The sequence below is a fragment of the Palaemon carinicauda genome, chromosome 5, assembly GCF_036898095.1.
Source record: "Palaemon carinicauda isolate YSFRI2023 chromosome 5, ASM3689809v2, whole genome shotgun sequence".
Lineage (NCBI taxonomy): Eukaryota > Metazoa > Arthropoda > Malacostraca > Decapoda > Palaemonidae > Palaemon > Palaemon carinicauda.
In genome coordinates, this window is record NC_090729.1 from 169,805,011 (window position 1) to 169,832,762 (window position 27,752).

At 42.7% G+C, this 27,752-nt stretch overlaps 2 protein-coding genes across 5 annotated transcripts in view; both read left to right on the top strand.

Moving 5' to 3' along the window:
- The window catches only part of LOC137641610 (prostaglandin reductase 1-like), a 581,256-nt gene that overhangs the window by 263,366 nt on the left and 290,138 nt on the right, over positions 1-27,752 (top strand). The window lies entirely within an intron of this gene.
- LOC137640409 (uncharacterized) overlaps positions 3,792-27,752 on the top strand; it is a 205,415-nt gene continuing 181,454 nt past the window's right edge. The window contains exons 1-3 of the mRNA XM_068372967.1: positions 3,792-3,941; positions 8,051-8,236; positions 27,429-27,597. Of these exons, the coding sequence (XP_068229068.1) occupies positions 8,060-8,236; positions 27,429-27,597 (346 nt within the window). The 5' untranslated portion in view covers positions 3,792-3,941; positions 8,051-8,059. The remainder of the gene's footprint in view (positions 3,942-8,050; positions 8,237-27,428; positions 27,598-27,752) is intronic.

The following is a 27,752-nucleotide window of genomic DNA, read 5'->3' on the forward strand; positions in this document are numbered from 1 at the left end:
AGGTTATAACTAATTACGTATTTTGTATTTGCAAAGTGCCATTTCAATGAGGAGGATGATTAAGATTATTAATACATTAGCAGTATCACTGGATGAATATTCACATACAATAAGCCTGGAAGGCTTTGAACTTACAAAGTGGGCATCCATGCCTTTAATTGAATGCCTTAGTAAGAAAAACATGGAAACTGGAAAATCAAAAGTGTGATGCATAATAATTGGGCTAAACAGCAATTTATATCACAAATAACAAATCAGTGTTTAGTGCATATATTTAAATCTCTTTGAATCATAACATAAATGCCTTCATTATTTTTATGAATGTTCATATATAATTTTTTTTCCCTCTCTGGGATTAGAAATGAAAGAAGTTCACTCCACTTTTCTGTTCTGTAATCTACGCTTCAGGCGTATGTCCTTAATTGTGTCCTTTTCCATCATACTTTTAATCTTCATGCTTATTTATACCCTCTTACTTTATAATTGCTATGTTCTACTGAAAACATTTCTTCAGTGCAAAATTCTGTTTACTTTAAATCACCTAGCAAAGTTAGAGACAATACACTAGCTGAAAATAGAAGTGATACAAAGGGTCAAAGCAGTCTTCAGGGAGTTTAAAAGGGACACAAAAACTTTCATGTGTATTTGTCCTTATGTAAATTAACCCTTCTGCTCTGTTTAAAATTAGTAATGTCTTTTATGTTTGGGTCAAAATTGACCTATTATGAAGAAATGACAGTTATTCTTAATACAAAGTAATTCTTTGATAACTTTACATGGCTAGAGTTTGCTGCATAAAAGTGACTGTCATGCAGAGCCCTTACCAACCCCTGCCATTTACCCTACCTTATTAAGGTTATGAGTTTAGCTACATTTATTACATTTTAATATTGCTACATCACTTGAGGCTACAACTTTACTGTAGTTGCAATTATCCCATTTAAATTTTACTACCCTATGATTCTTACATGTACTTTTTTGGTATTTACAACAAATTTCCGATAGTTTACTTTCTTACACAAATAGCAACTACATTTTTTATAATTTCTATCCCGAAACTTAGAATGGTGATCATCCCTCTGGTCTTGCTGCTTTAACAACTCTCTTTGTATTCGATGTCCTTGGCAAAGTAGCCCTTGGAGATTACAGAGATTGAACCAATGCAAATCAAGTTCTTGAAGGAAGATTTTCCTTTTGAAGGTAGCATTTGCTTTCCAGTTAGAATCTACCATCACTCAAATGACAAATGCATTTTACGCTAAAATATCAATTACCTATATTATCAAATGGTCTTGGTGGACATTTTGCTACAAGCTTATCAAGATTGTTACCTCTTCCTTTAGTTGAATTATAGTATTCTATTACACTGGGTTTCCGATCCTCATTTTCATTATGTTACAGAATCATGCAGGGTACTCAATACCACAGTTTTATCATTTATTAAGACAATTAGAAAGAAGGACATGATCATTGTTGTATCCCTCAAGAGCAGAATAATTTGTTCTTTCTTAAAGGTTACAGAACTGTATGGGAACTTGTCAATTTTTCCTGACTGTATCAATAATGGTTGGCTTACAAGCTTTCAGCTCTTTATCTAAGCTTAAGCTATGAAAGAACGTGTCACAAGTTACATTCCTTCCTTTGAGGCCTTCAGTAAGTTGCAGGTCATTGAAAGGAAATGAGGTGAGAAAAAGGTGGGCCGAGTATTTTGAAAGGTTGCTGAATGTTGAGGAGGATAGGTAGATATATAAAACTGTTGTTGCAGGTGTTGAGGTGCTAATGATGAGAGAGAGAGAGAGAGAGAGAGAGAGAGAGAGAGAGAGAGAGAGAGAGAGAGAGAGAGAGAGAGAGATGAGATGCGAGCAAAAAAACCACCTGGTATGGATGGTGTGAGGGCATAGATGTTAAAGGAAGTGGGTTGACTGTGCTGAATTGGTTGATTCAATTGTTTAATATGTGTTTTATGTTGTCAATGGTGCCAGTTGACTGGGTGTGTTCGTATATTGTTCAATATATAAAGGTAAAGGAGATATGCACGAGTGTTGTAATTCAAGGGGTATTATTTTGTTGAGTGTGGTTGGAAAAGTGTATGGTAGCGTTAATTAATAGGAGATACTACCGCTAGAGAGTTATGGGGTCCTTTAACTGGCCAGACGGTACTACATTGGATCCTTCTAACTGGTTACGGTTCATTTTACCTTTACCTACACATAAATCAAATAGTCTGGCCTATTCTTTATATATTCTCCTCTGTCCTCATACACGTGACAACACTGAGATTACCAAACAATATTTCTCTCAAGGGGTTAACTACTGCACTGTAATTGTTCAGTGGTTACTTTCCTCTTGGTGAGGATAGAAGAGACTCTAGCTAGGAGAAGTAGCCTACACTTCAAAATCAAACCACTGTTCTCTAGTCTTGGGTAGTGCCATTAGCCTCTGTACCATGGTCTTCCACTGTCTTGGGGTAGAGTTATCTTGCTTGAGGATACACTATTCTATCTTATTTTTCCTCTTGTATTTTTGGAAGTTTTCATAGTTAGTATATGAAAGATATATTTTAATGTTACAATTCTTAGAATATTCTCTCTCTCTCTCTCTCTCTCTCTCTCTCTCTCTCTCTCTCTCTCTATATATATATATATATTAATTGTTCATTACTTTTTGCAGTTTATTTATTTCCTTTCTTCACTGGGCTATTTTTTCCCGTTGGACTCCTTGGTGTTATAGCATCTTGCTTTTCCAACTAGGGGTGTAGCTTACTGTTTAGATAATAATAATAATAATAATAATAATAATAATAATAATAATAATAATAATAATAATAATAATAATAATAATAATACATGGCAAAATTAGGTAATTACTGCAGCAACAAATTGAAAAAATCATGCATGGGTTTATTTTGACCCAAACATAACGCATAACAATTTTTAGAGAGAGAGAGAGAGAGAGAGAGAGAGAGAGAGAGAGAGAGAGAGAGAGAGAGAGAGAGAGAGAGAGAGTCCCTTTTCACTGACCCACATTCCAATTCATTCACCCATTAATTCAATTTGTTCCTTAATAAGGTGAGGTTTCTGAAGGGTTTCGCATCTTTAGTGAATGTTTCTTACAAGGTTTCTTTTGTTGTTCTTGTTCTGTTTTTAATATTACAGCTCACGTGAATAATCTGACAGAAGATTGAAATATCTTTTATTTAATATTACTCTAACAGCTGTTAGAATTAATTGTAAATATATCTCCTATGCCTTTTTCTTGAATTTAGTTATTACTTCTTAAATTGACAATTCTTTGTGTAATTATCTGTATGATATTTTGCAAGTGTCCATAAGATCCATAGAAATTCCAAACGCCTTTTTTAACAGCCACAAAATGGATTTGACTGACACTAATTCAATACAATACCAAAATAACGTTGTTTATGTGTAAACCATTGAAATGTAGTACATAAACCTACCAATTGATAATGTAATAAAATCAGTATTGATATATAATACGGAAATTATCATTATAGGGACTTTTTAATTTTGACTATTTTGAAAAATTGTTTTAGTTATTTGTTCTCTCTTTGATAAGAAAGGGACTATTTTTCGAGGTTAGCATAGCGCGTAATAGAAGTTTGAGTAAATTTCATAGGAACATGCCTATTCCTTAGACAATAATAATAATAATAATAATAATAATAATAATAATAATAATAATAATAATAATAATAATAATAATAATAATAATAATAATAATAAAAAGAGACACACTACAACTCTTTAAATGAAACGCTTTCGTGATCGAATGTCCGAAAGATAAGGATTTGAGCAAGCAGACAACAACACGGGCCCTGGCCCTTATTGGTCAGTCGCATGTCAGTTGACCTGGTGTAAAAGGGTATGTGGTGAGAGGTTGCTGCCAATTTTATCATGCACCTGTCTCGTTGTTGATGAAAGGTAAGTTTAAAACCAATAGATATCCAACAGATTATTCCTTAGATGAGTTTAATGGTTTAGAATAATACTCCGATGTTAGCAACTGCCCAGTTCCCTATTTATTGAAACTAAGGTTATGCAAGATGGTAATTACATTTGATAAACTACCGAAGTTATTTACATGGCAGACATTGAAGGTTAGTAATGTGCTTAACCTTATAACCTAAGGCAGGGAAGTAGTATAATAGGCCTTGTTATCCTTTAGCCTTACCTACCTGTAGGTTCTGCTGCTACATTCCCCCCCTCCTCCATACCTTGCTTTGACATACTACAATTTTTGTGTGCTAATCAATTAGTTAAATTTGTTTGATTGTTTGTAGATCGAAAGGCCAGCATAGCTCCTTTACCGTATTTTCAACCTTATCGTATATGTGTATAGAAGAAAAACTTACAGTGGGGCCATGTATGTAGTAGATTGGGACAGACATAATTTTCCTTATTACTTGGTTGAAAATATGATGTGTCTTTTATAACCTTTAGAAATCTTTAGACATCTTAAATATGAAAAATATGGGTTTCCCCCAATTATTTTCACCCATAAATACACCAGGAGCACTTATTATGTACCTTAGGAATATTGTGCTGTAGTAGATATTTTCTCATTTTATTTATTGACATGGTCCGTCCAAACCAATTACAGAGTCTAATTATTTGTTCTTATTCTTCTTTTTCTCTGGGGAAAGTAATGTTTAAAGTGGTCTGAAATATGATATCTGTATTTTGAAGTTATTTTAACGATTTATAAAATATGATTGAGTGTTACTGTGCCATTTTTTTAAGTTGTACATGGTCCACACACCAGTCACAGGTAGCTCCTGTATGGTTTACAAAATTCCTGATATTTAGAGCTCCTTAAATTTGCTGTAGATAGTGTTTTGACCATTTTTGCGGTGGACGGAGTTAATTTGAAGCAATGAGATGGGACCCCTCTTGACCTGGGCAATTGCTGAAGAGCTTTTGTTCCTTCATAAATACAAACCTTCGTGCTTTACTTAGGATGTATAGTATGTTAAAGTGTTGAGCTGGTTAAATCATGATTACTTTAAAATGAGGAGTCAATGACCCTCTATCTCGCTCAGTTTAAATTGACGTATCGGCTTTGCTCTACTCATATTCCTATTAAAGGACTTATTTTTATATAGTTAGGAAAATACAAATTACTGTAAATTTAATTTTTGGGATTTCAACATAATGCAGCTACAGGTACTGTATACATGTTTCTAAATGATTAGGTCATATTCTTCTTTTCTTCCAGATACAGTACTGTATTCACAATAATTTATCTTTATAAATAAACTCAGATTTAGGTTCCCCATATTTAGATGAAAGAATTTACTAAACATGTGTCTCTCATTAGATATGATAGATTTGCCAGTGTACATGGAACATTTTATAGGCCAAAATGCAAAGATAATTTAGTGGAATATTTTATCATTTTGTTAGTGATGGGGTTTAGCTATCTTTTTGTCTTTTCTGTGCTGCAAGATACCATCTTCCTGAAAGACATTGCATTTTGTTTTAAAATCTTCCAACTGTCCCCTTTTGTCAAATTGTTCTAAAGGTGTATTCACAAAGAGGAGTTGGTGATCGGAACTACAATAATACGGTCATAAAATATTCTCAGCCACTTCTTTTTTCATCTTGTGATGACTTCATTATTTTGGATGAGTTTGAGCATTCAGATCTGTCTTGTCACAGAAGTATAAATGTGTCGAAAAGATTAATGTTTAAATTTAAGCTTCTTTACAAAAGGGGATACTGTACTGGTTGCAGACTCGGAAGAGAAACTTGGCCGATTAGTGACAGAATTTGGAAGGGTATGTGAGAGAAGGAATTTGCGAGTTAATGTGAGTAAGAGTAAGGTTATGAGATGTACGAGAAGGGAAGGTGGTGCGAGGTTGAATGTCATGTTGAATGGAGAGTTACTTGAGGAGGTGGATCAGTTTAAGTACTTGGGGTCTGTTGTTGCAGCAAATGGTGGAGTGGAAGCAGAAGTGCGTCAGAGTGTGAATGCAGGATGCAAAGTGTTGGGGGCAGTGAAGGGAGTGGTAAAGAATAGAGGGTTGGGCATGAATTTAAAGAGAGTTCTGTATGAGAAAGTGATTGTACCAACTGTGATGTATGGATCAGAGTTGTGGGGAATGAAAGTGAAGGAGAAACAAAATTGGATGAGTTTGAGATGAAGTGTCTAAGGAGTATGGCTCGAGTAGATAGGGTTAGGAATGAAGTAGTGAGGGTGAGAACGGGTGTAAAAAAATGAGTTAGCAGCTAGAGTGGATATGAATGTGTTGAGGTGGTTTGGCCATGTCGAGAGAATGGAAAATGGCTGTTTGCTAAAGAAGGTGATGAATGCAAGAGATGATGGGAGAAGTACAAGAGGAAGGCCAAGGTTTGGTGGATGGATGGAGTGAAGAAAGCTCTGGGTGATAGGAGGACAGATGTGAGAGAGGCAAGAGAGCGTGTTAGAAATAGGAATGAATGGCGAGCGATTGTGACGCAGTTCCGGTAGGCCCTGTTGCTTCCGCCGGTCGCCTTGGATGACCACGGAGGTAGCAGCAGTAGGAGAATCAGCGTTATGAAGCTTCATCTGTGGTGGATAATGTGGGAGGGTGGGCTGTGGTACCCTAGCAGTACCAGCCGAACTCGGTTGAGTCCCTCGTCAGGCTGGGAGGAGCGTAGAGAGGAAAGGTCCCCTTTTTTTCATTGTTTGATGTCGACTACCCCCCAAAATTGGGGGAAGTGCCTTGGTATGTGGATGGATGGACAAAAGGGGAAAATTTGTTGGTAGGAAAAGTTTCTAGGGCAATTGTTGAATCAGAGTATTGTTTAATCAACATCAGGATTTTGCTCAGTACTGTTTATTCAATATATTTATATTTGGGCACCTGCATTTAAAGTTTGGGAACGTATCTAAGATTTTTAGAACAAGATAAGTGTACAGTATCTTGACATTTTAATATGGAATGCCTGACCATTGACATATTATTGTTTTTATTATTACTAGCCAAGCTACAACCCTAGTTGGAAAAGCAAGATGTTATAAGCCCAAGGGCTCCAACAGGGAAAAATAGCCCAGTGAGGAAAGGAAACAAGGAAATAAATAAACGATATAAGTGATGAAAAATCGAGATAAAATATTTTAAATATTTTTAAAAATATTAACAACATTAAAACAGATAATTCATATATAGACTATAAAAAGACATGCCAGCCTGTTCAATATAAAAACATTTGCTGCAACTTTGAATTTTTGAAGTTTACTGATTCAACTACATGATTAGGAAGATCATTCCACAACTTGGTCACAGCTGGAATAAAACTTGTAGAATACTGTGTTGTATTGAGCCTAATGATGGAGAAGGCCTGGTTATTAGAATTTACTGCATGCCAAGTATTGCAAACAGGATGGAACTATCCAGGAAGATCTGAATGTAAAGGATGGTCAAAATTATGAAAAATCTTATGCAACATGCATAATGAACTAATTAAACAACGGTGCCAAAGATTAATATCTAGATCAGGAATAAGAAATTTGATAGAACGTAAGTTCCTGTCCAACAAATTAAGATGAGAATTCATCTTAAGGAAGAGGAATAATTAATTGATTTGAATGAAGATGCTTTTCATTCTCACCTCACAGTAATAAAATCTTGTATCCTTGTAGGTACAAGGTAATAATTCAGGACCCATTATTTTATTTTTTGCCTGCTCAATTAAAAGGACATTGAGCATAATATATGAGTCAGTACATTAAATGCCATCAATTTTTTATTTTTTGCATTGCAGATCAGATTTTTTTTTATCTTATATACTAAGAAAAATGGTAGAGTGACGTAAGATTATTGTTGGAGACAAGATATCTTTTCAGCAAGTGTTGCATTACTTGAATTTTGTAATGCCACACTTGAATCCATTGTTTTGTGTTTGTGAGCCAGTAGATGAGCTGTACAAAAATTTAGTGAATTTGGAGCTCACAGCATGCTGAAAATTTTTATTATAGTACTGTATTGTACTTGTTACTTTTTAGTATAAAAGTTTTGTAAATATTTTCTATACTCTGTTCCTTTCAGGTATAAAAGATGCCTGGGAAAGTGAAAGTGCGAGTTGTAGCAGGCAGGAACTTGCCTGTTATGGACAGATCATCTGACACCACAGATGCCTATGTAGAAGTCAAACTGGGAACCATAACTCACAAGACAGAGGTTTACAGAAAGAGTTTAAACCCGCAATGGAATTCGGAGTGGTTTCGCTTTGAGGTGAGTGAGTGGACTTTAGATAAGTCTGTGAAGCTGTTACTGACCTGTCATTAATTCTGTAAACATATTAATGCAGGATCAGGTAACTTGACTAGTTTTCAAATAAATGAGATGCTGGAAATGACACGATTGTCTACCTGACTTTTCATAATGCTGATGTTTTTAACTTTAAGAAAGTCTATCATGCTATTTTTAAGAAAGCCGTGTGTAATTTTCTTTAGTTTTTCAAATTCGTGTAAATAATATGTAACGTTTTGTGGTTATTCAAATAGTTATTTAACTCTATTAGATTGTCATTCTCATCTTTGGAAGCTTGCTTTTTTATTAAAGTTGATATTCATTTAGTTTTGTTGTATCAGAATGTATAATTGTATGATTTCCAATACAAGGTCTTTAGAATTAGTTTAGTAAAAGATTGAAAAAAGCCAGTCAGACGTTGGCTAGGTTAAGTAAAATTTGGAAATCAAATTGCCTGAAATTACATATAAAAATCAGACTCCATATGAGTTTAGTGATATCGGTGCTACTATATGGACATGAGTTAAGGTATGACAATGAAACAATCTTCGATAGATTTAGTAGAACAAAGCCCTCAGAAGGATATTGGGAGCTAAGTGGCAGGATGTGATTAAAAATGAAACTATAAGAGAGATTACTTGAGTGCCAAATGGTGATGAGATCATGATGAGGGGTAGATGGAGATGGTTTGGGCATGCTCTTTGCACTCTTCAAGAGTGATTAGTTCACCAAATGTTTAGCTGGGCTCCACAAGGCACCAGAAGAATTGAACAACCTAGGCCTACATGGCTGAGGACTATGAAGTGTGAAGTAGGAGATAATGAATGAAGAAGTATTGAATTAAAAACTCAAAATAGAGACGACTGGTGAAATGTAACCGAGGCCCTTTGCATCGGTAAACGTAGGAGAAGATGACGATGAATCATTAGTAATATTTCAGATATGGGTATACCAAAACAACATTCCCTTAACGTTTGATACTCTTTTATTTTTATCATCTATTAAATGTCTCAATAAAATTCAAATAATTGCACAAGCATTTATCAAGTGAATATAGATAAAACTGTATTTCACCCTAGCAAGAGTGAACAGAAAATTCTAGTGACATGTGCACTAATTAAATATCACTTCAGTCTGACAAAAAAAAACTAAAACTAGGATTGAAAACGTATAGACAAAGTACCGGTATACTGTATTTTCTTAGGTTGAATAAATGTGTTGCCTATTGTAACCACCTTTGTATTTCATGTTAAAATTGTTCTCATGAAAATCATTTAATGTATCCATTTTGATTCTTAATGATAATGATAATACATTTGGAGAAAGTACAGTACTTCTGGTAAAAACATTCCCGATAGATATTCAAATTGAATGCCATTTGATTGTTGGATCCCCAATAACTTATTCAGTAGCATAAATCTGACAGTGGGTCTATATAAGGGAATGTTTATTGGGTAATTGACAGAAAATATTCAAAGTACCAGCAGGGTGGTTTAGATGCTCTTGACTTTATTACCCTGATATTTTTCATGTATTAGAATCACAAAGAGTTACCAGACAGAAATGAAATACAGTAGGTGGTATTTTTATAGGCATAATCATATTTATATCAAAGAAAAAGGTAATCATTTTCTTTTCCCTATCATAGGAGGTTAATTTTCATAGCATATTTGTATTTATATCAGAGAAAAAAGCAAATCGTATATAGTAATTCTTTTCCTTCTCATAGGAGTGGAGAATATTTATCTTTTGTTCTCTCTCTCTTTCCTTGCATTTTGATCTAGTTTAGCATGTTATACATTTTTTTCTTCAATTTATTTAGATTACTGTATTTTACATTATTAAGTTGGCTGAAAAGAAAACCTTTGAGATTGGTTACCATCCATCCATCCTAAAACAAATTGAGTTCCAAGCCCCTCCCTGACCCTTAGAGAAGCTTCTTCTTATTAAGCAAGTTACAAAGCTATCTGGAAGAACAGGATGTTGTAAGCCCTAGGCTTCCAACGGAGATAATAGCCCAGTGAGGAAAGGAAATTAGGAAATGAATGAACTATAAGAAGTAATGAATAATAAATATCAAGTATCTTATAATCAGTAACAACATTAAAATAGATGTCATACATAAGCTATGGAGAGGGATTTATTTCAACCTTTCAAATGGATAGGAAGATCAATCTGGTCACAGCTGGAATGAAACTTCTAGAATACTAATGTATAGTGTTGAACTTTTTCATGGAGAAGGCTACACTGTTAAAATTAATTGCATACCTAGTACTATATACAGGATGGTAGAGGTTGTGAAGATTTAAATGTAAAGGATGGTTAGAATTATGAAAAATCTAATGCAACATACATAAAGAACTAACTGAAATACGGTAACAAAGATTAATATCTAGATCAGGAATAAGAAATTTAACAGACAGCAAGTTGTTGTCCAAAAAATTTAAGAAAGGAGTCAACAGCTGAAGACCAGACTGGAGAACAATACTTCAAACAAGGTAGAATGAAAGAATTAGAATATTTTTTCAGAATAGTTTGACAAACTGATAATCTTAAGACTTACTCTATGTTTAAAGAATGGGAAAATTATCTTCCAAATCCTTTATGCTGAAAAAAAAAATGTTGAGTAGAGTAGGGCACATCACATGTTATCATTTTATCATGTTTGAATAGGTTTTCTTAAAGATTTAAGTTTGATTGTATATTATTGAATAAGAAAGTTGTTATATTATACAGTACTGCATTATAAAAAAAAGATATATAAATTATGTCTTTGATTATTAACTAATAATTGTTTTTTTATGGAAATTATTAAAAAGGATTAAATAAGTGCATAAAAATTTCACTATTCTATTCCTGAAATTTAAGTTATTCCGTAACCGAAATACAAACCACGCTATTTACAGAGGGTTTACCTTTTAGCGCAGCTGAAATGACGAATCAATAGTTTTAACGAGGGTTGATTACCCCCGCGATAGTTAGCGGGGGGTGGGGAAGGGTAGCTTGCTACCCCTCCCCCCTCCACACACCGGTGACTTGCTTCACTTCACTTTTGGCTCGGCGGTGATCAGACGTGTCTGCTCATCGTCCTCGTGACAGCCTTTAATTTTCTGCTTTTTCTTTTCAGCGTGTGTGTTGGTTGGAAGTTGACCTTCATTATTATTTCTTTACAATGCGTACATGCCCTGGAGTTGCCGGTCGTCCTTGTGGGACTTTCATGTTGGACGTAACTACGGATCCGCACACCCTTTGCCCTCAATGTCGGGGCCGACGGTGTGACCAGGAGAACATGTGCAGGGAGTGGTCTGCCTCCCAGTGGGAGAGGTTTGGCCGTCGGCGTAAGAAGAAGTCCAAGAGAGACCGTTCTCCTTCGGGGTTAGCCTTGAAGGAGGAAGGTTCTCTGGACTCTTCTTCCGCCGCCCAAACCTCCTCCGAAGCTCCCCCTCGTCTGCCTCCTAAGGAGAGTCGGCCGAGTGGTAGCGCAGGCCCTAGTTCTGTTTCCCGACCTTGGGTGGGGGGAGAGGGCGTCGCCTCCCATAGCGAGGCGGTTCCCCCTCCTCCTCTGGGGGAGGTTATTGATAATGCCTTAACCAATGATGATCTTTTACAGATTTGGTCGTCCCTGGTGCTTAAGGGCTTGCCCTCCAGGGTCGCTTTTATTGACCTTGTCTCGTTGGGGGCCGCTGTTAAGCAGTCGCCGGCGGTAGCAGAGGTAGACCCTCTGTCTATTGTCGACGTCGTGGTGACAGAGGCCTCCGACGTGGCTGGGCAATCCGCCGCAGGTGCTGTTGCGGATGATGGTGCTAAAGGCTCTCCTCCCCCTTCCATACATCCTTCAAAGGGGGAAGTGAGTCCTTCGGTCTCTGCTGCTGCTCAGCTTTCTTCTGAGGGAAGTGCTTTGACGGAGACACCCCTTCGGAGGACCGATGGTCCCGACGATCTCCCCCGAGGCTGCCTCCGCCGTAAGGCTCACCGTCCGCTACGCCGCAAGGGCCTCCCTTCCCCTTACAGGGGGGCTAAGAGGTGCCTTTTTGGGTCTTCATCCTCCGAGGGGGACTCTCCTCGTCAGCCTCAACCTACAGCTCCGTCTTCCTTGAACCTCTCTGCAGACCATTCACCATCTCCTGCCAGATCTTCGCCTTCTGGAGAACTCGTCACCCGACGGGCAACGGTCCCTTCGGGGCTAAGGGATCCTTCCCTTCCACGAGCAGTGCTAGCGCACAGGCGCTCTCCTGCTCGCCAGCGCTCACAGGCAATTTTAGTATCGCCTATTCAACAGCGACAGCCGGCGCGCCAACGTTCTCCAACGCTTCTGAAGGAACATGGTTCACCAGCTACTAGCTCGCCATCACGCGATCGCCCACCTGCGCATGCTGCTCGCCATCGCACGATCGCCCACCTGCGCATGCTGCTCGCCACCGCGCGATCGCCCACCTGCGCATGCTGATCGCCATCGCTTCCCATCGCGCGATCGCTCACCTGCGGATGCTGCTCGCCATCGCTCGCCATTGCGCGATCGTTCACCTGCGCATGCTGCTCGCCATCGCTCGCCATTGCGCGATCGTTCACCTGCGCATGCTGCTCGCCATCGCTCGCCAACGCGTCGACATGCCACAACGACCCATCGCCAACCTGCGCGTCCGCGTTCACCAGCTCATCATCGATCGCCTGTGGATCTACATCGCCAGCGATCTTCCTCACCCACGCGGCAGCGCGTTTCCTCGACGTTGCGCCAACGCTTGCGTTCGCCGCCTCGGATACGCGTTCATTCACCTGCCCACCCTCGCGCCCACTCGCCTGCGCGCCCGCGCGATCATTCTCCTGCGCGCCCGCGCGACCGCTCGATCATCCACCTGCGCGACCATTCGCCCTCGCGCGACCATCGTTCGCGGCGAGTTCCGCAGCCGGTGGTAGCAGCCGGAACGCGTGTTCCTAGACGGCACTCGGGATCACCTCCACCCAAACACAGGTTGGTAGTGCAGGACGAGGAGAGGTTAGTACATCATTCTTCCCCACCTTCTTTTCAGGCAGGTACCGTGGTGTCCACTCCAAAGGATCGCCCGATCCCTTTCCCTTTAGCGAGGATTTCGGACTCTGTGTCCTTGGAGCAACAGACTTTGTTTGGTCCTCTGGCACGGGCGTTAGTGAGGGTTATGAAACCAGCACTCGCCGACCAGGGTAACAAACCAACGGCTGTCTCTCCTACGCTGAAGAGAAAGAGAGGAGTGGACTTCGTGGTGACTTCCCCCGGGGCGAAGTTGGTTCCCAAGAGGTCGGTCGCGAAGGTCCCTTCTCCTGCAAGAGTGCTCTCTCCTTCTCCCGTGGACGAGGCCTTTCCGTCCTCTGGTGAGTCCAGTGGGGCGGTAGTCTTCCCCTCGGCACCAGGGGGGGAGACTTCGCTTCATGCAGGAGAATCGTCTCGTGAGGAAGGGGCCCCTCGAACCTTGTTGTTGGGATCCTGTATCCCTCCCAGGAGGGAATCCAAGGACTCCAAGACCGTCCCTAAATCCTCTGCAAGGATTCGTCAGGAACCCACGACTACCCGGGGGAATGTCCACGTGTCACCCCAGGAAGAGATCCCTGGGGCAGGAGACTTAGCTGCCAGCCCGCAGGGAGGAGAACAGCAAGAATCCGAACATGCCTTCTGGCAGGTCCTAAGCCTGATAAGGCAACTTAACGGGCTTATGGATCCAGTCATCGCCCCCCGTGAAGGCAAAGACACGATTCTGGATGAAGTGTTTGACGTTCGGAAGGCCCCTAAGACCAGTGCGGCTCTGCCCTGGTCTCGGGGGCTGAAGAGTGCCAGGGCTAGGGCCAACGCTCAGCTCGCACTTCTTGCCTCCTCCAGTCGTTCCACTGCCGGGAACAAGCTCATCCCTCCTCCTCGTCCTTCAGCAGAGGAGGTATTTCGAGATCCTGGGTGAGCACAACCTCGCTCTTCCTCTCCATCACTCTGTGGAGGAGCTGGCGAAGGGAGTTCCCCTTGAGAAACTCTCTGCCCGGCAGGTGTCGTTCTCGGCGGCAGAGATCCTTAGCCACGAGAAGGTCGCTAAGTGTGCCATGCAGGCCACTTCGTGGCTGGACTTTTGGCTAGGATCTCTGGGCATCCTATTGCGATCGGAGGACTTGTCCAAGGAGACCAATAGGAAGGCCATGGAGACTTTCTTGCTCTCGGGCACCCGCTCCATCGAGTTTTTGGCGCACCAGGTTACCACCCTGTGGGCCAACTCGGTGTTGAAGCGTCGCGATGCTGTGTCCGAGAGATTCCATCCGAAGGTCCCCGCCGTGGATGTGTGTAGGCTCCGACATGCTTCCCTTCTGGGGGAGAACCTGTTTGAGCCTCAAGACATGGAGCGAACGGCTGAGAGGTGGAGGAAATCCAGCACGGACTCCCTCCTCCATAGGGCCCTTACAACTCGGCCCTATAAGCCTCCAGCCCCACCACAGCAGCAGCAACAGCCTCTAAGGCTCCCAAACAGGCACCGGCAGCTAAGAAGGTGGTGTCTAAGCCCCAGCCCTTTCCAGCCAAGGTCAAGAGGGGCGGTAAGTCCTCCAGGGGAGGCAAGACTCCTAGGGGTGGCGGCCGTGGCCGCAAGCCCTAGAGGTGGCAGTCCCCCTGCGTGTCCACCTGTGGGGAGATGCCTTCAGCGTTGCGTCCGCAGGTGGCAGCAACACGGGGCCGATGCTTGGACGGTCTCGGTGATCGGCCAAGGCTATCGCGTCCCGTTCACAACATCTCAACCTCCCCTGACAGCGAATCCAGTGTCGTTGAGCTCCTATGCCACGGGATCGGCAAAGGGGCTGGCCCTTCAGGCCGAAGTCGAGACCATGCTCGAGAAGGGTGCTCTCCAGGAGGTCGTGGACGGCTCCCCAGGCTTCTTCAGTCGACTCTTTCTTGTAGAGAAGGCTACTGGAGGCTGGAGACCCGTCATCGATCTCTCAGCTCTGAACAGGTTTGTCAAGCAAACCCGGTTCAGCAAGGAGACAGCAGACACGGTCAGACTTGCGGTGAGACCACAAGACTTCATGTGCACACTGGATCTAAAGGACGCGTACTTCCAGATCCCAATCCATCCGTCTTCCAGGAAGTACCTGAGATTTTGCCTAGACAACAAGATCTACCAGTTCAAGGTGCTGTGTTTCGGTCTCTCCACAGCTCCTCAGGTGTTCATCAGAGTGTTCACCCTGATTTCATCTTGGGCGCACAGGAACGGCATTCGTCTCCTTCGTTATCTGGACGATTGGCTGATCCTAGCAGACTCGGAGTCGACCCTTCTTCGGCACCGAGACAGGCTTCTGGATCTTTGCCAGGATCTGGGGATCGTGGTAAACCTCGAGAAGTCCTCTTTGCAGTCGTCCCAACGACTGGTTTATCTAGGCATGCTAATAGACACCAATCTCCACAAAGCTGTTCCATCAGACGACCGGATAGCAAGACTGAGGAGGGTGGCGGAACCCTTCCTCAGGCGAAAAGAACTCCCCGCCCAATCGTGGTTGCGTCTCTTAGGTCACCTATCCTCCCTGGCCCGTCTGGTTCCAAACAGCCGCCTCAGGATGAGATCCCTTCAATGGCGGCTCAAGTCCCGGTGGAATCAAGGATCCGATTCCCCGGACATTCTGATCCCAATGGGGTCTCTGGAGCAGACGGACTTGCGGTGGTGGCTGGTCGACGAGAACCTGCGGAAGGGAGTAAGTCTTCTCGTCCTCCCCCCGGAATTGACTCTGTTTTCGGACGCGTCAAAAAAAGGGTGGGGGGCGCACGTTCTGAACCAGAGGGCCTCAGGCCTTTGGTCAGAATAAAAAAAGTGCCTACACATCAACCTGCTAGAATTGAAGGCCGTCTTTCTGGCTCTTCAACAGTTCCAACGGTCCCTGGCGGGTCACTCCGTGGTGGTGATGAGCGACAACACCACGGTAGTGGCTTATATCAACAAGCAGGGAGGCACTTTTTCGCAACAGCTATCCCATCTTGCAGTAGAGACTCTGAGGTGGACCGAAACCCACTCGATAACGCTATCAGCTCGCTTCATTCCTGGCAAGAGGAATGTGCTCGCCGACAGTCTGAGCAGGGCTTCGCAGATAGTGAGTACCGAGTGGTCTTTGGATCCTCAGATAGCCAACAAAGTCCTGACTTTGTGGGGTTCCCCGACTGTGGACTTGTTCGCGACAGCCTTGAACTTCAAGCTGCCCCTGTACTGCTCCCCAGTCCCGGACCCCAAGGCACTCTGGCAAGATGCTTTCCAGCAACGGTGGGACAACATCGACGTGTACGCCTTCCCACCGTTCTGTCTGATGAGAAGGGTGCTCAACAGGACCAGACTATCGGTTAACTGTTCGATGACTCTGGTAGCTCTGCTATGGCATCACGCGGAATGGTTTCCGGTCCTTCTGCAGCTCCTGACGGAACTCCCGAGGGAGCTTCCTCCACGACACGAGCTTCTCAGACAGCCCCACTCTGGCGTCCCTCACAGGGCCGTAGCCTCGCTTTGGCTTCACGCCTGGAGACTATCCAGCGTCTCCTCGCGGAGAGAGGCTTTTCGCAACAGGTTGCGGAGAGAATGTCTCGGCACCTGCGAAGGTCCTCTGAGGGAGTCTACCAAGCAAAGTGGAGAGTCTTTTGTGGTTGGTGTCGTGGAAGGGGTATCTCTCCACTCGATGCCACTATTCCAGCAATAGCGGACTTCCTCGTGTATCTGCGGGAAGAAATGCGCCTTTCTGTCTCGGCAATGAAAGGCTATCGCTCAACCTTAAACTTGGCCTTCAGATTGAAGGGCGTGGATATTTCTTCATCGCTAGAACTCTCTTTACTCATACGTAGCTATGAGCTTACCTGCCCCCAGTCGGAAGTGAGACCCCCTCCTTGGAACGTGGTTCGAGTCCTCATGTCTCTTAAGAGACCTTCCTTCGAGCCATTACGCCATGCCTCCGATCGCCACCTGTCTTGGAAGACGGCTTTCCTACTCCCCTTGGCTTCGGCCAAGCGGGTTAGTGAACTTCATGGTCTCTCGTTCGACATCGCCCATTCAAGGGGATGGGGGGAGGTAACGTTCAGGTTCGTCCCTGAGTTTGTTGCCAAGACTCAGAATCCTGGAGTGCCGGATCCTCGGTTCGACTCTTTCAGGATCGCGAGTCTCCGTTCTGTAACAAGCGACCCAGACCAGCTGCTACTATGTCCAGTGAGGTGTCTGAGGCACTACTTGAAGAGAACGGCTGCAGTCCGTCCTCATGTGCGAGCTTTGTTTGTGAGCACAGGCAGGACTAAGAGGAGGGTCACCAGGAACACCATCTCAGCTTGGATTCGAAGGGTTATCCACCATGCCCTGAATTCTGACCCTCCTCCGTCACGTCGCCCTAGGGCCCACGATGTCGGGTATTGCTACATCCCTGGCCTTCAAGAGAAACTTCTCTGTGACGCAGGTACTTCAAGCTGGGGTCTTTTTGTACATGAGTACAGTATTCTGACTTTAGTTGATTTTCGCTAATAGAAATTCATCTGTGTATTACGAATACGAAAAAAAAAGAACTTGACCGAGAAATATTAAAAAAGCGTTTTGTGTAGAAAATCTTACTTTGGTTGGCATTAATGATTTTAGTTTCACTTGACACACATTTGATTTAATTTGTTTACTATTAATATTTCCTAGTGTCTAACCTTTTCATCATTGCTTCTCTAGAAAATACAAATACAGCAGTACGTTAGTTTATGAGCTCTCAACCAAAACTATGTATATTCTAAAACAATTTCTCCTTCACAAAATAAAGGAAATTCACTAACTGCATTCTACAAATCCACAAATATAGGCTAATTATATAAACTCACTTTTAAATGTTTGTAATGGAATTTAGAGAGCTAATTATAACCCCTAACATCAGAAATGTATATAAATGAATAATTTTAAATATTTAACTTAGCCGGTGAATATATAATAGCTGCAACTCTGTTGCTCGACAGACACATACAGTAAAAACTCGCCAGCGATCGCTATACAGGTTGCGGGTGTGCCCACCAGCGCCAACTGTCGGCCAGATACCACTCTCGATGTAAACAAAGACTCAATTTCTTCTCTGTCGACGTGTCGACAAGACGTACTTTACTCGCTGTTGAACCTGGAGTTTTTCCCATCATATTTGGTGAAGTACTTTAATTTGGTTTGAGCTTTCGCAGTACAGGTGTTTTTTCTTCAAATAAATCCTTGAACTCTTTTTTTGGATCGGATTAATTGTTGATGACTTAGATCGTTTTTTGGAATTTTCCCTTGACTAATTCAAAATGGCTGACCCTTCACAAGTTCCCAAGTTCAGAAAATGTAATGCTAGGGACTGTCATAGGCGTCTTCCAAAGGCTTCTCTCGACCCTCACACTGTTTGTTCCAATTGTCGGGGTAAAACCTGTCAATTGGAAGATCGGTGTGAGGAATGCGTGGGCCTTTCGGAATTCGATTTTATCGAATTTGATAAATACACACGCAGACTAGAGAGAGATAGGATAAGGAGAAGTTCTTCTAGGTCGGTAGATTTTTCCTCTCCACATGCCCCTGAACCTAATCCTTCCCCTGTAGTGGTTGTTCCTAACCCCCCTCCTAGCACTCAGGAACCGTCGATGCAAGACATGATGCGTACTATTCATGCCTTGGGGGAGAGAGTTGAGGCCTTAGCAAGTGACCGGAATCAACTCATGGCGGACGTAAAGGAACTAAAGTGCCAAAGTGCCACGGCGGAAAGTGTTAAAGTGCCTAGTGTTTCTCAAAGTGTTGTGAACAGTGTTGCGCTCGAGGGTTCGTCTGTTCGTGCCTGTCGTCCACCTAGTCCGGGACCTCTTGCAAGCTCCCAAGCCCAGGGGAGAAGCAATGTCGTACGACTCATGGGTTCGAGAGGCCTTGATCAGCGAACAGACGTTCCCTCTATGGTATCAGGCGTATCTCTCCAAGATCGCCCCTACCAACGTAAGACGAGAGAGCCCATTTTTACCTCGTCGTCCGAAGGTGTTTCTCGTAAGAAACCTTGGACCAAGGTCTCCAGACCTTTAAAGCGTAAGTCGGTCCCTTCAGGACAAGTCCAACGTCCCGGTTGTAGCCACTGGGACAGTTCGGACCCGTTGCCGTCATCTGATGACTGCTCGCCGCCTAAGAGAGGCAAAGTTGTGCCGTCTCAGTCGCTCACCCCGTCTGTTACCGCACCTGCTTCCGTAGACCCTAAATGGGTGTTACTGCAAGACATGCAGTCCAAGCTTGCGTCTTGATGGAGGACTACAATGCGGAGAAGGTTGCCGCTGAACCTACTGGCCAACAACCATCCAAGTGGTCTGTTGTGCGTCCTGTTGACGTTGAGGTAGCTTTCTCGCGTCAACCAGTTGGGGTAGTACCTCCACCGATGCGACCCAGTGTGGATTTCCAGCCGCACGTTGACGTTAGGCAACGCACGGATGTGGTTGGTGACGTTCAGGACGTTCATCAACCATCAGAGGTGACTTGTTTTGACGCGGTGCGTCAACCTCCGCAACTCGGTATGGTGTTGACTGCACAACTCAGACGGTCTAAACAGTCTCGGGTGGACGCTGTGCGTCCTCGCGCACCTGTTGTTGTTGACAGTTCCCAGACTGTTCAGCAGTTCCATGACGCTGCGTCCGGCTCCGTCACGTATGCACCAGTGCGACCGGACTCGGCGAGTCAAACGTTGCCCACACCTTTGCCGTTTTCCCATCAGTTATCGGATGAGGAACTGTCAGATGAGGACGTTGCTGAACCACATCCTGAGGATCAACCTTCAGAACTTGATGAGCCTAAAGCAGTTCAACCATCCTTGGACTTTAGAAAAGTCATGGCTGTGTTTAAGGAGTTGTTCCCTGACCTCTTTATTTCTGTGGCTCCTCGTTCGCCGCCGTCAGAGTTTGTCTTAGGCGTTCCTACTACCATGCCTGCCTCTACTAAACTCGTTCTCTCTCGCTCATCCAAGAGAGCTTTACGGCTGTTAGGCGATTGGTTAGAGACCAAGAGGAGTTTAGGGAAGACAGCATTTGCCTTCCCCCCATCTAAACTCTCGTCTAGATCGAGCGTCTGGTATGCCACGGGAGAAGTTCTCGGCTTGGGAGTTCCTGCCTCTGCCCAGGGCGACTTCTCAAGTCTTGTAGACTCTCCCCGCCGCCTTGCCATGAGACGCTCGAAGATTTGTTGGTCACCCTCGGACCTGGACCACCTTCTTAAAGGTATATTTAGGGCGTTCGAAGTCTTTAACTTCCTAGACTGGTGTTTAGGAGCCCTGAGTAGGAAAATCTCTTCTGCTGATAAGGATGTTTCTTTACTCATTATGTCCTGCATGGACAAGGCCATCCGTGATGGGTCCAACGAACTTGCCGCTTCATTCACGTCCGGAGTCCTGAAGAAACGAGAGTCTCTATGTTCTTTCCTGTCTGCTGGAGTGACGCCATGCCAAAGATCTGAGCTACTCTTTGCGCCCTTGTCCAAGTGCCTGTTTCCTGAAGTCTTGGTTAAGGAAATTGCCTTGTCTTTAGTGCAGAAGGACACCCACGATCTAGTTGCGTCCTCGGCTCGCAAAGCTCCCCCTTTGCCTGCATTGTCTGCTAGACCTAGGATAGACACTCCAGCGTCTCGGTTTATCCCGCCCTTTCGTGGCAGAGCCTCCAGCAGGGGAGGTGCTCGTGCCGAAGGGAAGAGAGGGAAGAGAAAAGGATCCAAGTCCTCTAAGGGCAGAGTCTGACTGCCCGCAACTTCAGACAGCAGTAGGTGCCAGACTCAAGAACTTCTGGCAAGCCTGGGAGAAGAGAGGCGCAGATCAACAATCTGTGAGGTTGCTCAGAGAGGGGTACAAAATCCCTTTTGTACGCAAACCCCCTCTAGCGACGTCCCCCATCGATCTCTCTCCCAGGTACAGAGAGGAAGAAAAGAGACAAGCCCTGAAACTGGAAGTGTCTCTTTTGCTAGAGAAGGGAGCGGTGGTCAAAGTCTCGGACCTTCAATCACCGGGGTTTTACAACCGTCTCTTCCTAGTATCAAAGAAGACAGGAGGTTGGAGACCGGTGCTAGACGTCAGTGCTCTGAATGTCTTTGTCACAAAGACGAAGTTTACCATGGAGACCACAAAGTCAGTCCTAGCAGCGGTCAGAAAGGAAGACTGGATGGTCTCTCTAGACCTAAGGGACGCCTACTTCCACATCCCCATTCACTCAGACTCCCAACCCTTTCTGAGATTCGTCTTCGAAGATGTGGTGTACCAGTTTCGGGCCCTGTGCTTTGGCCTAAGCACAGCTCCTCTCGTGTTTACGAGGCTTATGAGGAATGTGGCAAAATTCCTCCACTTATCGGACATCCGAGCCTCCCTTTATTTGGACGACTGGCTTCTCAGAGCCTCTTCCAGTCGTCGCTGTCTGAAGGATCTCAATTGGACTCTAGATCTGACCAAGGAATTGGGACTCCTAGTCAATTTGGAAAAGTCACAGCTGGGTAGTCAATTTGGAAAAGTCACAGCTGGTCCCATCCCAAACTATTCTGTATTTAGGGATGGAGATTCACAGTCAAGTTTTTCGGGCTTTTCCGTCGGCCCCCAGAATAGATCAAGCCCTGCTCTCCATCCAGAAGATGCTGAAGAAAGAACGCTGCTCAGTCAGGCTGTGGATGAGTCTGGTAGGGACGCTGTCATCCCTGGAGCAATTTGTCTCGCTAGGAAGGCTACACCTCCGTCCTCTTCAATTCCATCTGGCTTTTCACTGGAAAAAGGACAAGACGCTAGAGGCGGTCTCGATCCCGATTTCCGAAAAGATAAAGTCTTGTCTGACTTGGTGGAAGGACAATATCAGCCTACGAGAGGGTCTTCCCCTGGCAGTTCAGATACCCAACCACGTTCTCTTCTCGGACGCATCGGACTTGGGCTGGGGCGCGACGCTGGACGGTCGGGAATGCTCAGGTCTGTGGAACTCGAGTCAGAGGAGCATGCATATCAACAGCAAGGAGCTTTTGGCGGTTCATCTGGCCTTGATAAGCTTCGAGAATCTCCTTCGAGGCAAAGTGGTGGAAGTAAACTCGGACAACACCACGGCCTTGGCGTACATTTCCAAACAGGGAGGTACCCACTCACTGACGTTGTACGAGATCGCAAGGGACCTGCTCATCTGGTCAAAAGATCGAGGCATCTCCCTAGTAACGAGGTTCATCCAGGGCGACTTGAACGTCCTAGCAGATTGTCTCAGTCGGAAAGGTCAAGTAATTCCAACCGAATGGACCCTCCACAAGGATGTGTGCAAGAGACTTTGGGCGACTTGGGGTCAACCCACCATAGATCTCTTTGCAACCTCGCTGACCAAGAGGCTTCCAATCTATTGCTCTCCAGTCCCGGACCCAGCAGCAATACATATAGATGCCTTCCTCCTAGATTGGTCACATCTGGATCTTTACGCATTCCCACCATTCAAGATTGTCAACAAGGTACTGCAGAAATTCGCCTCTCACGAAGGGACAAGGTTGACGTTAGTTGCTCCCCTCTGGCCCGCGAGAGAATGGTTCACCGAGGTACTTCGGTGGTTAGTAGACGTTCCCAGAAGTCTTCCTCTAAGAGTAGACCTTCTACGTCAGCCACACGTAAAGAAGGTACACCAAAGCCTCCACGCTCTTCGTCTGACTGCCTTCAGACTATCGAAAGACTCTCGAGAGCTAGAGGCTTTTCGAAGGAGGCAGCCAGTGCGATTGCTAGAGCAAGGAGAGCGTCTACCATTAGAGTCTACCAATCGAAGTGGGAAGTCTTCCGAGACTGGTGCAAGTCAGTTTCCGTATCCTCGACCAGTACCTCTGTAGCCCAAATAGCTGATTTTCTCTTATACCTGAGAAAAGGACGATCCCTTTCAGCTCCCACTATCAAGGGCTACAGAAGCATGTTGGCCTCGGTCTTCCGGCATAGAGGCTTAGATCTTTCCAACAATAAAGATCTGCAAGACCTCCTTAAATCTTTCGAGACCACTAAGGAGCGTCGTTTGGCTACTCCTGGGTGGAATTTAGACGTGGTCCTAAGATTCCTCATGTCAGACAGGTTTGAGCCTTTACAGTCAGCCTCCCTGAAAGATCTCACTCTTAAGACTCTTTTCCTGGTATGCTTAGCCTCGGCTAAAAGAGTCAGTAAGCTTCATGCCTTCAGCAAGAACATCGGGTTTTCGTCAGAAAAAGCTACTTGTTCTCTGCAACTTGGTTTCCTAGCCAAAAATGAGCTACCTTCTCGTCCTTGGCCTAAATCTTTCGATATTCCTAGCTTATCGGAGATCGTAGGCAATGAACTAGAAAGAGTCTTATGCCCTGTTAGAGCTCTTAAGTTCTACTTAGCTCGTACTAAACCTTTACGAGGCCAATCTGAAGCGTTATGGTGTTCGGTTAAGAAACCATCCTTGCCTATGTCAAAGAATGCTTTGTCATATTTTATCAGATTGTTAATACGAGAAGCTCATTCACACTTGAGTGAGGAAGACCGATCTTTGCTTAAGGTTAAGACGCACGAGGTTAGAGCTGTAGCAACTTCCGTGGCCTTTAAGCAAAACATCTCTGCAAAGAATCATGGACGCAACCTATTGGAGAAGCAAGTCAGTGTTCGCGTCATTTTACTTGAAAGATGTCCAGTCTCTTTACGAGAACTGCTTCACACTGGGACCATTCGTAGCAGCGAGTGCAGTAGTGGGTGAGGGCTCAACCACTACAATTCCCTAATTCCATATCCTTTTAATCTGTCTCTTGAAATGTTTTAATGTTGTTTTTATGGGTTGTCCGGAAGGCTAAGAAGCCTTTCGCATCCTGGTTGATTTGGCGGGTGGTCAAAGTCATTTCTTGAGAGCGCCCAGATTAGGGGTTTGATGAGGTCCTGTTGTATGGGTTGCAACCCTTGATACTTCAGCTCCTGGGGGTCTGTCAGCATCCTAAGAGGATCGCTGGGCTCTGTAAGGAAGACGTACTTACAAGGCAGAGTAATCGTCTAAGTCGACTTCCTTACCAGGTACCTATTTATTTTGGTTTTGTTATATTGATAACGGTCAAAATGAAATAAAAAACTCTTAGCTTATACGATGTAAACATATTTAACTCTGGTCTCTACCCACCTCCTTGGGTGTGAATCAGCTATTATATATTCACCGGCTAAGTTAAATATTTAAAAATGATATTTTAATTATAAAATAAATTTTTGAATATACTTACCCGGTGAATGTATAAATTAAACGACCCTCCCTTCCTCCCCAATAGAGACGCAGTGGGATGAGAAGAAATTGAGTCTTTGTTTACATCGAGAGTGGTATCTGGCCGACAGTTGGCGCTGGTGGGCACACCTGCAACCTGTATAGCGATCGCTGGCGAGTTTTTACTGTATGTGTCTGTCGAGCAACAGAGTTGCAGCTATTATATATTCACCGGGTAAGTATATTCAAAAATTTATTTTATAATTAAAATATCATTTCACAATAAAAGAATATTGACAAAATAAGTCGCAGCACTACCTGTGAGGAGAGTTGTGGCTGCCATGTGGGAGAGGAGGAGCAGGGGTTATTGCTTGGAAGGAGACTCCCTTAATAAGCAGTTCCAGAAAAATATCTTGAGTTTTCTTTTGAGTGATGTTCACCATCTCTAACTGAACCACTCAACTTATTCCGTACTGGCACTTGGTCTTCTTTGTTTTACTCTTGCATTTAGGTTTAGCAAAGAACCTCTCTAGAGATGACTGCTTTTGCCTTTTCTTTAAAATGTCAAGAAATTGGGGTAAGAATTACATGAACACACCATGTAAACTAAGTGTGTGGCCCGAGATATACTCGGGCACACTGTTCTATCTGTTTTCTATTCCTTTAGTTTTATAGCTTATACTGTATATGAAAGATCTATTTTAATATTATTCTTCTTAAGGGGGCTGACCTCTTGATTCTTTGACAAATATTTTTCAAATCAATGAAAATAAGTAAATTCGGACAAATTCATCTCTGGCATCCTTTCTATCATGGTGAAAAGTTATACAGCAAAATATCAAGAAACAACGGAGATGTGACATTAAAAAACATTCCCCCCTCGTTTCTTCAAAGTCAGGGCAGTATGGGTCGTAGATTTGATCTTTGTCTGTCCTTTGCATTAGTTATTTTCATTATTATTCACTTAATTCATCTTTAAGTTATATTTATTTTATTTATCATATGTCTGGCAGTGATGTAGTCAACCTTGGGTCATTCACTCACTGTGTCACAACAATTTGAAGTTCATTCTGTGCTGTCTCTATGATGTATATTCATTGTAGTTTAGCACTCTGTGTTTTACTCTTTATACACGGTTTTATTATGTTTTAAAGTAATTCATAACGTGAATTAACATTTAGTGATGTGTTTTAGCTCATTCATACATTTCATGCTATGAGTATCTTATGTTACCTCCCGAGAGTGTACCAAAACAAAAGTTTACCTTTAAATCTGTTTTTCTCGGTTTTACCTTTTTCCCATTCATGTACTGTAATTATAACTTTCTTATTTCAAAGCAAATTTTAAAGAAGAAGGAAAGTTAATTTTTTTCTAGAAAATAGATTTGTGATAAATGAAATTTTGGGGCTTAGGAATTTAGAGTTAACTTTTTATTGAAGGAAAATGAGAATATTCACATAAATTTTTTCTTCCCTGTTATAAAAAAATGGTTCCTTGAGATCTTTTATCCTTATACAGTGAACCCTCGTTTATCGCGGTAGATAGGTTCCAGTCGCGGCCGCGATAGGTGAAAATCCGCGAAGTAGTGACACCATATTTACCTATTTATTCAACATGTATATTCAGACTTTTAAAACCTTCCCTTGTACGTAGTACTGTTAACAAACTACCCTTTAATGTACAGAACACATAATGCATGTACTACAGTACCCTAAACTAAAACAGGCACAAATATTAAAGGTGATTTTATATCATGCATTTCCTAAACATGCTAAAAAGCACGATAAAAAATGGCAACCAATGTTTTGTTTACATTTATCTCTGATCATAATGTAGAAACAAACTGGAGGTAGAGCTTTGCTTATTACCCAGACATATTTCCCATACTTTTCCCTTAGAACTACATCACATCTTCCTACTTTAGATATATATATATATATATATATATATATATATATATATATATAATATATATATATATATATGTATATATATATATATATATGTATATATATATATATATATATATATATATATATATATATATATATATATATATATATGTATATATATATATATATATATATATATATATGTGTGTGTGTGTGTGTGTATATATATATATATATATTTATATGTATACACATATACATACCTACATATATACATAAATACATGCATACATATATATATATATATATATATATTACTGTATATATATGGGTTATGGAAAAAATCCGCGAAGTGGTGAATCCGCGATGGTCGAACCGCGAAGTAGCGAGGGTTCACTGTATACTGTACTTTCTTTCTCAGTAAGTTTCATTGCAATAGCTTTAGAAATAAAGTACTAGAATCAAGTTTAATTTTTTTTTCATCATTAGAATTTATACAAATCCAATCATGTTGAAATGTTCAGAAAAAGATTACCTTATCTATACATAAAAGCTGTATGAATTACAGTATTTTGAATTCTGATAAGACATTCATATACTGCAGTTGCCCCCCCCTTAAGATATTTTAATTGTTCATTACTTTTTTATTTATTCCTTGTTTGCTTTCCTCACTTGGTTATTTTCCCTGGAACCTTGGGTTTATAGCATCCTGCTTTTCCAACTATGGTTGTAGATTAGCTAATAATGATAATGAGCATCTTGTGACTGATTTCATGTTAGCCTTGTTAGTACTGTACTTGTCCACAAAAAAGATGTGTATATAAAGGGAAATCTTTCCACACAGACTGATACAGTGTTCGTATTCCTATTTGAATTTTTATATGCTGATTTGCTTGTATTCAAAGTTACTAATAAACTGAGGTACTACGTGTACTTATAGGGTTTAGTTTCTTTTGATCTGCAGGGTGTTTGGTTAATAGTACAGTATTGCTTTAATGTCTATTACCCTTACTAGGGAAATTTTCTGTCAGTTTTGTTCTTAAACTTGCAGACACGAGCCTTTTCTCTAATAAACATGATTTATAAGGCACATGTGAATCTAATCAAGAGTTCTTACCCACAGGTTGACGATCAAGAATTACAGGATGAGCCATTGCAAATACGACTGATGGACCATGACACCTACTCTGCCAATGATGCTATTGGCAAAGTTTATGTTGACCTAAATCCCTTGTTGTTACCACCTCCCTGTCCTCCACATGGTCAACGCCCACATGATCCTTCTCAGCCAGGTACTGTCTTCTTGGTTACCGTTTGCTTTCTCTTCGTATAGGTTTTTACATTTAATGAAAATTGATAAATGGGAATGTTGCAGTACTGTACAGTATTGTTTACCTTTAGTAGGTAATATATTTTTTCCTATTGGTACATTCATTTAAGAAAATGG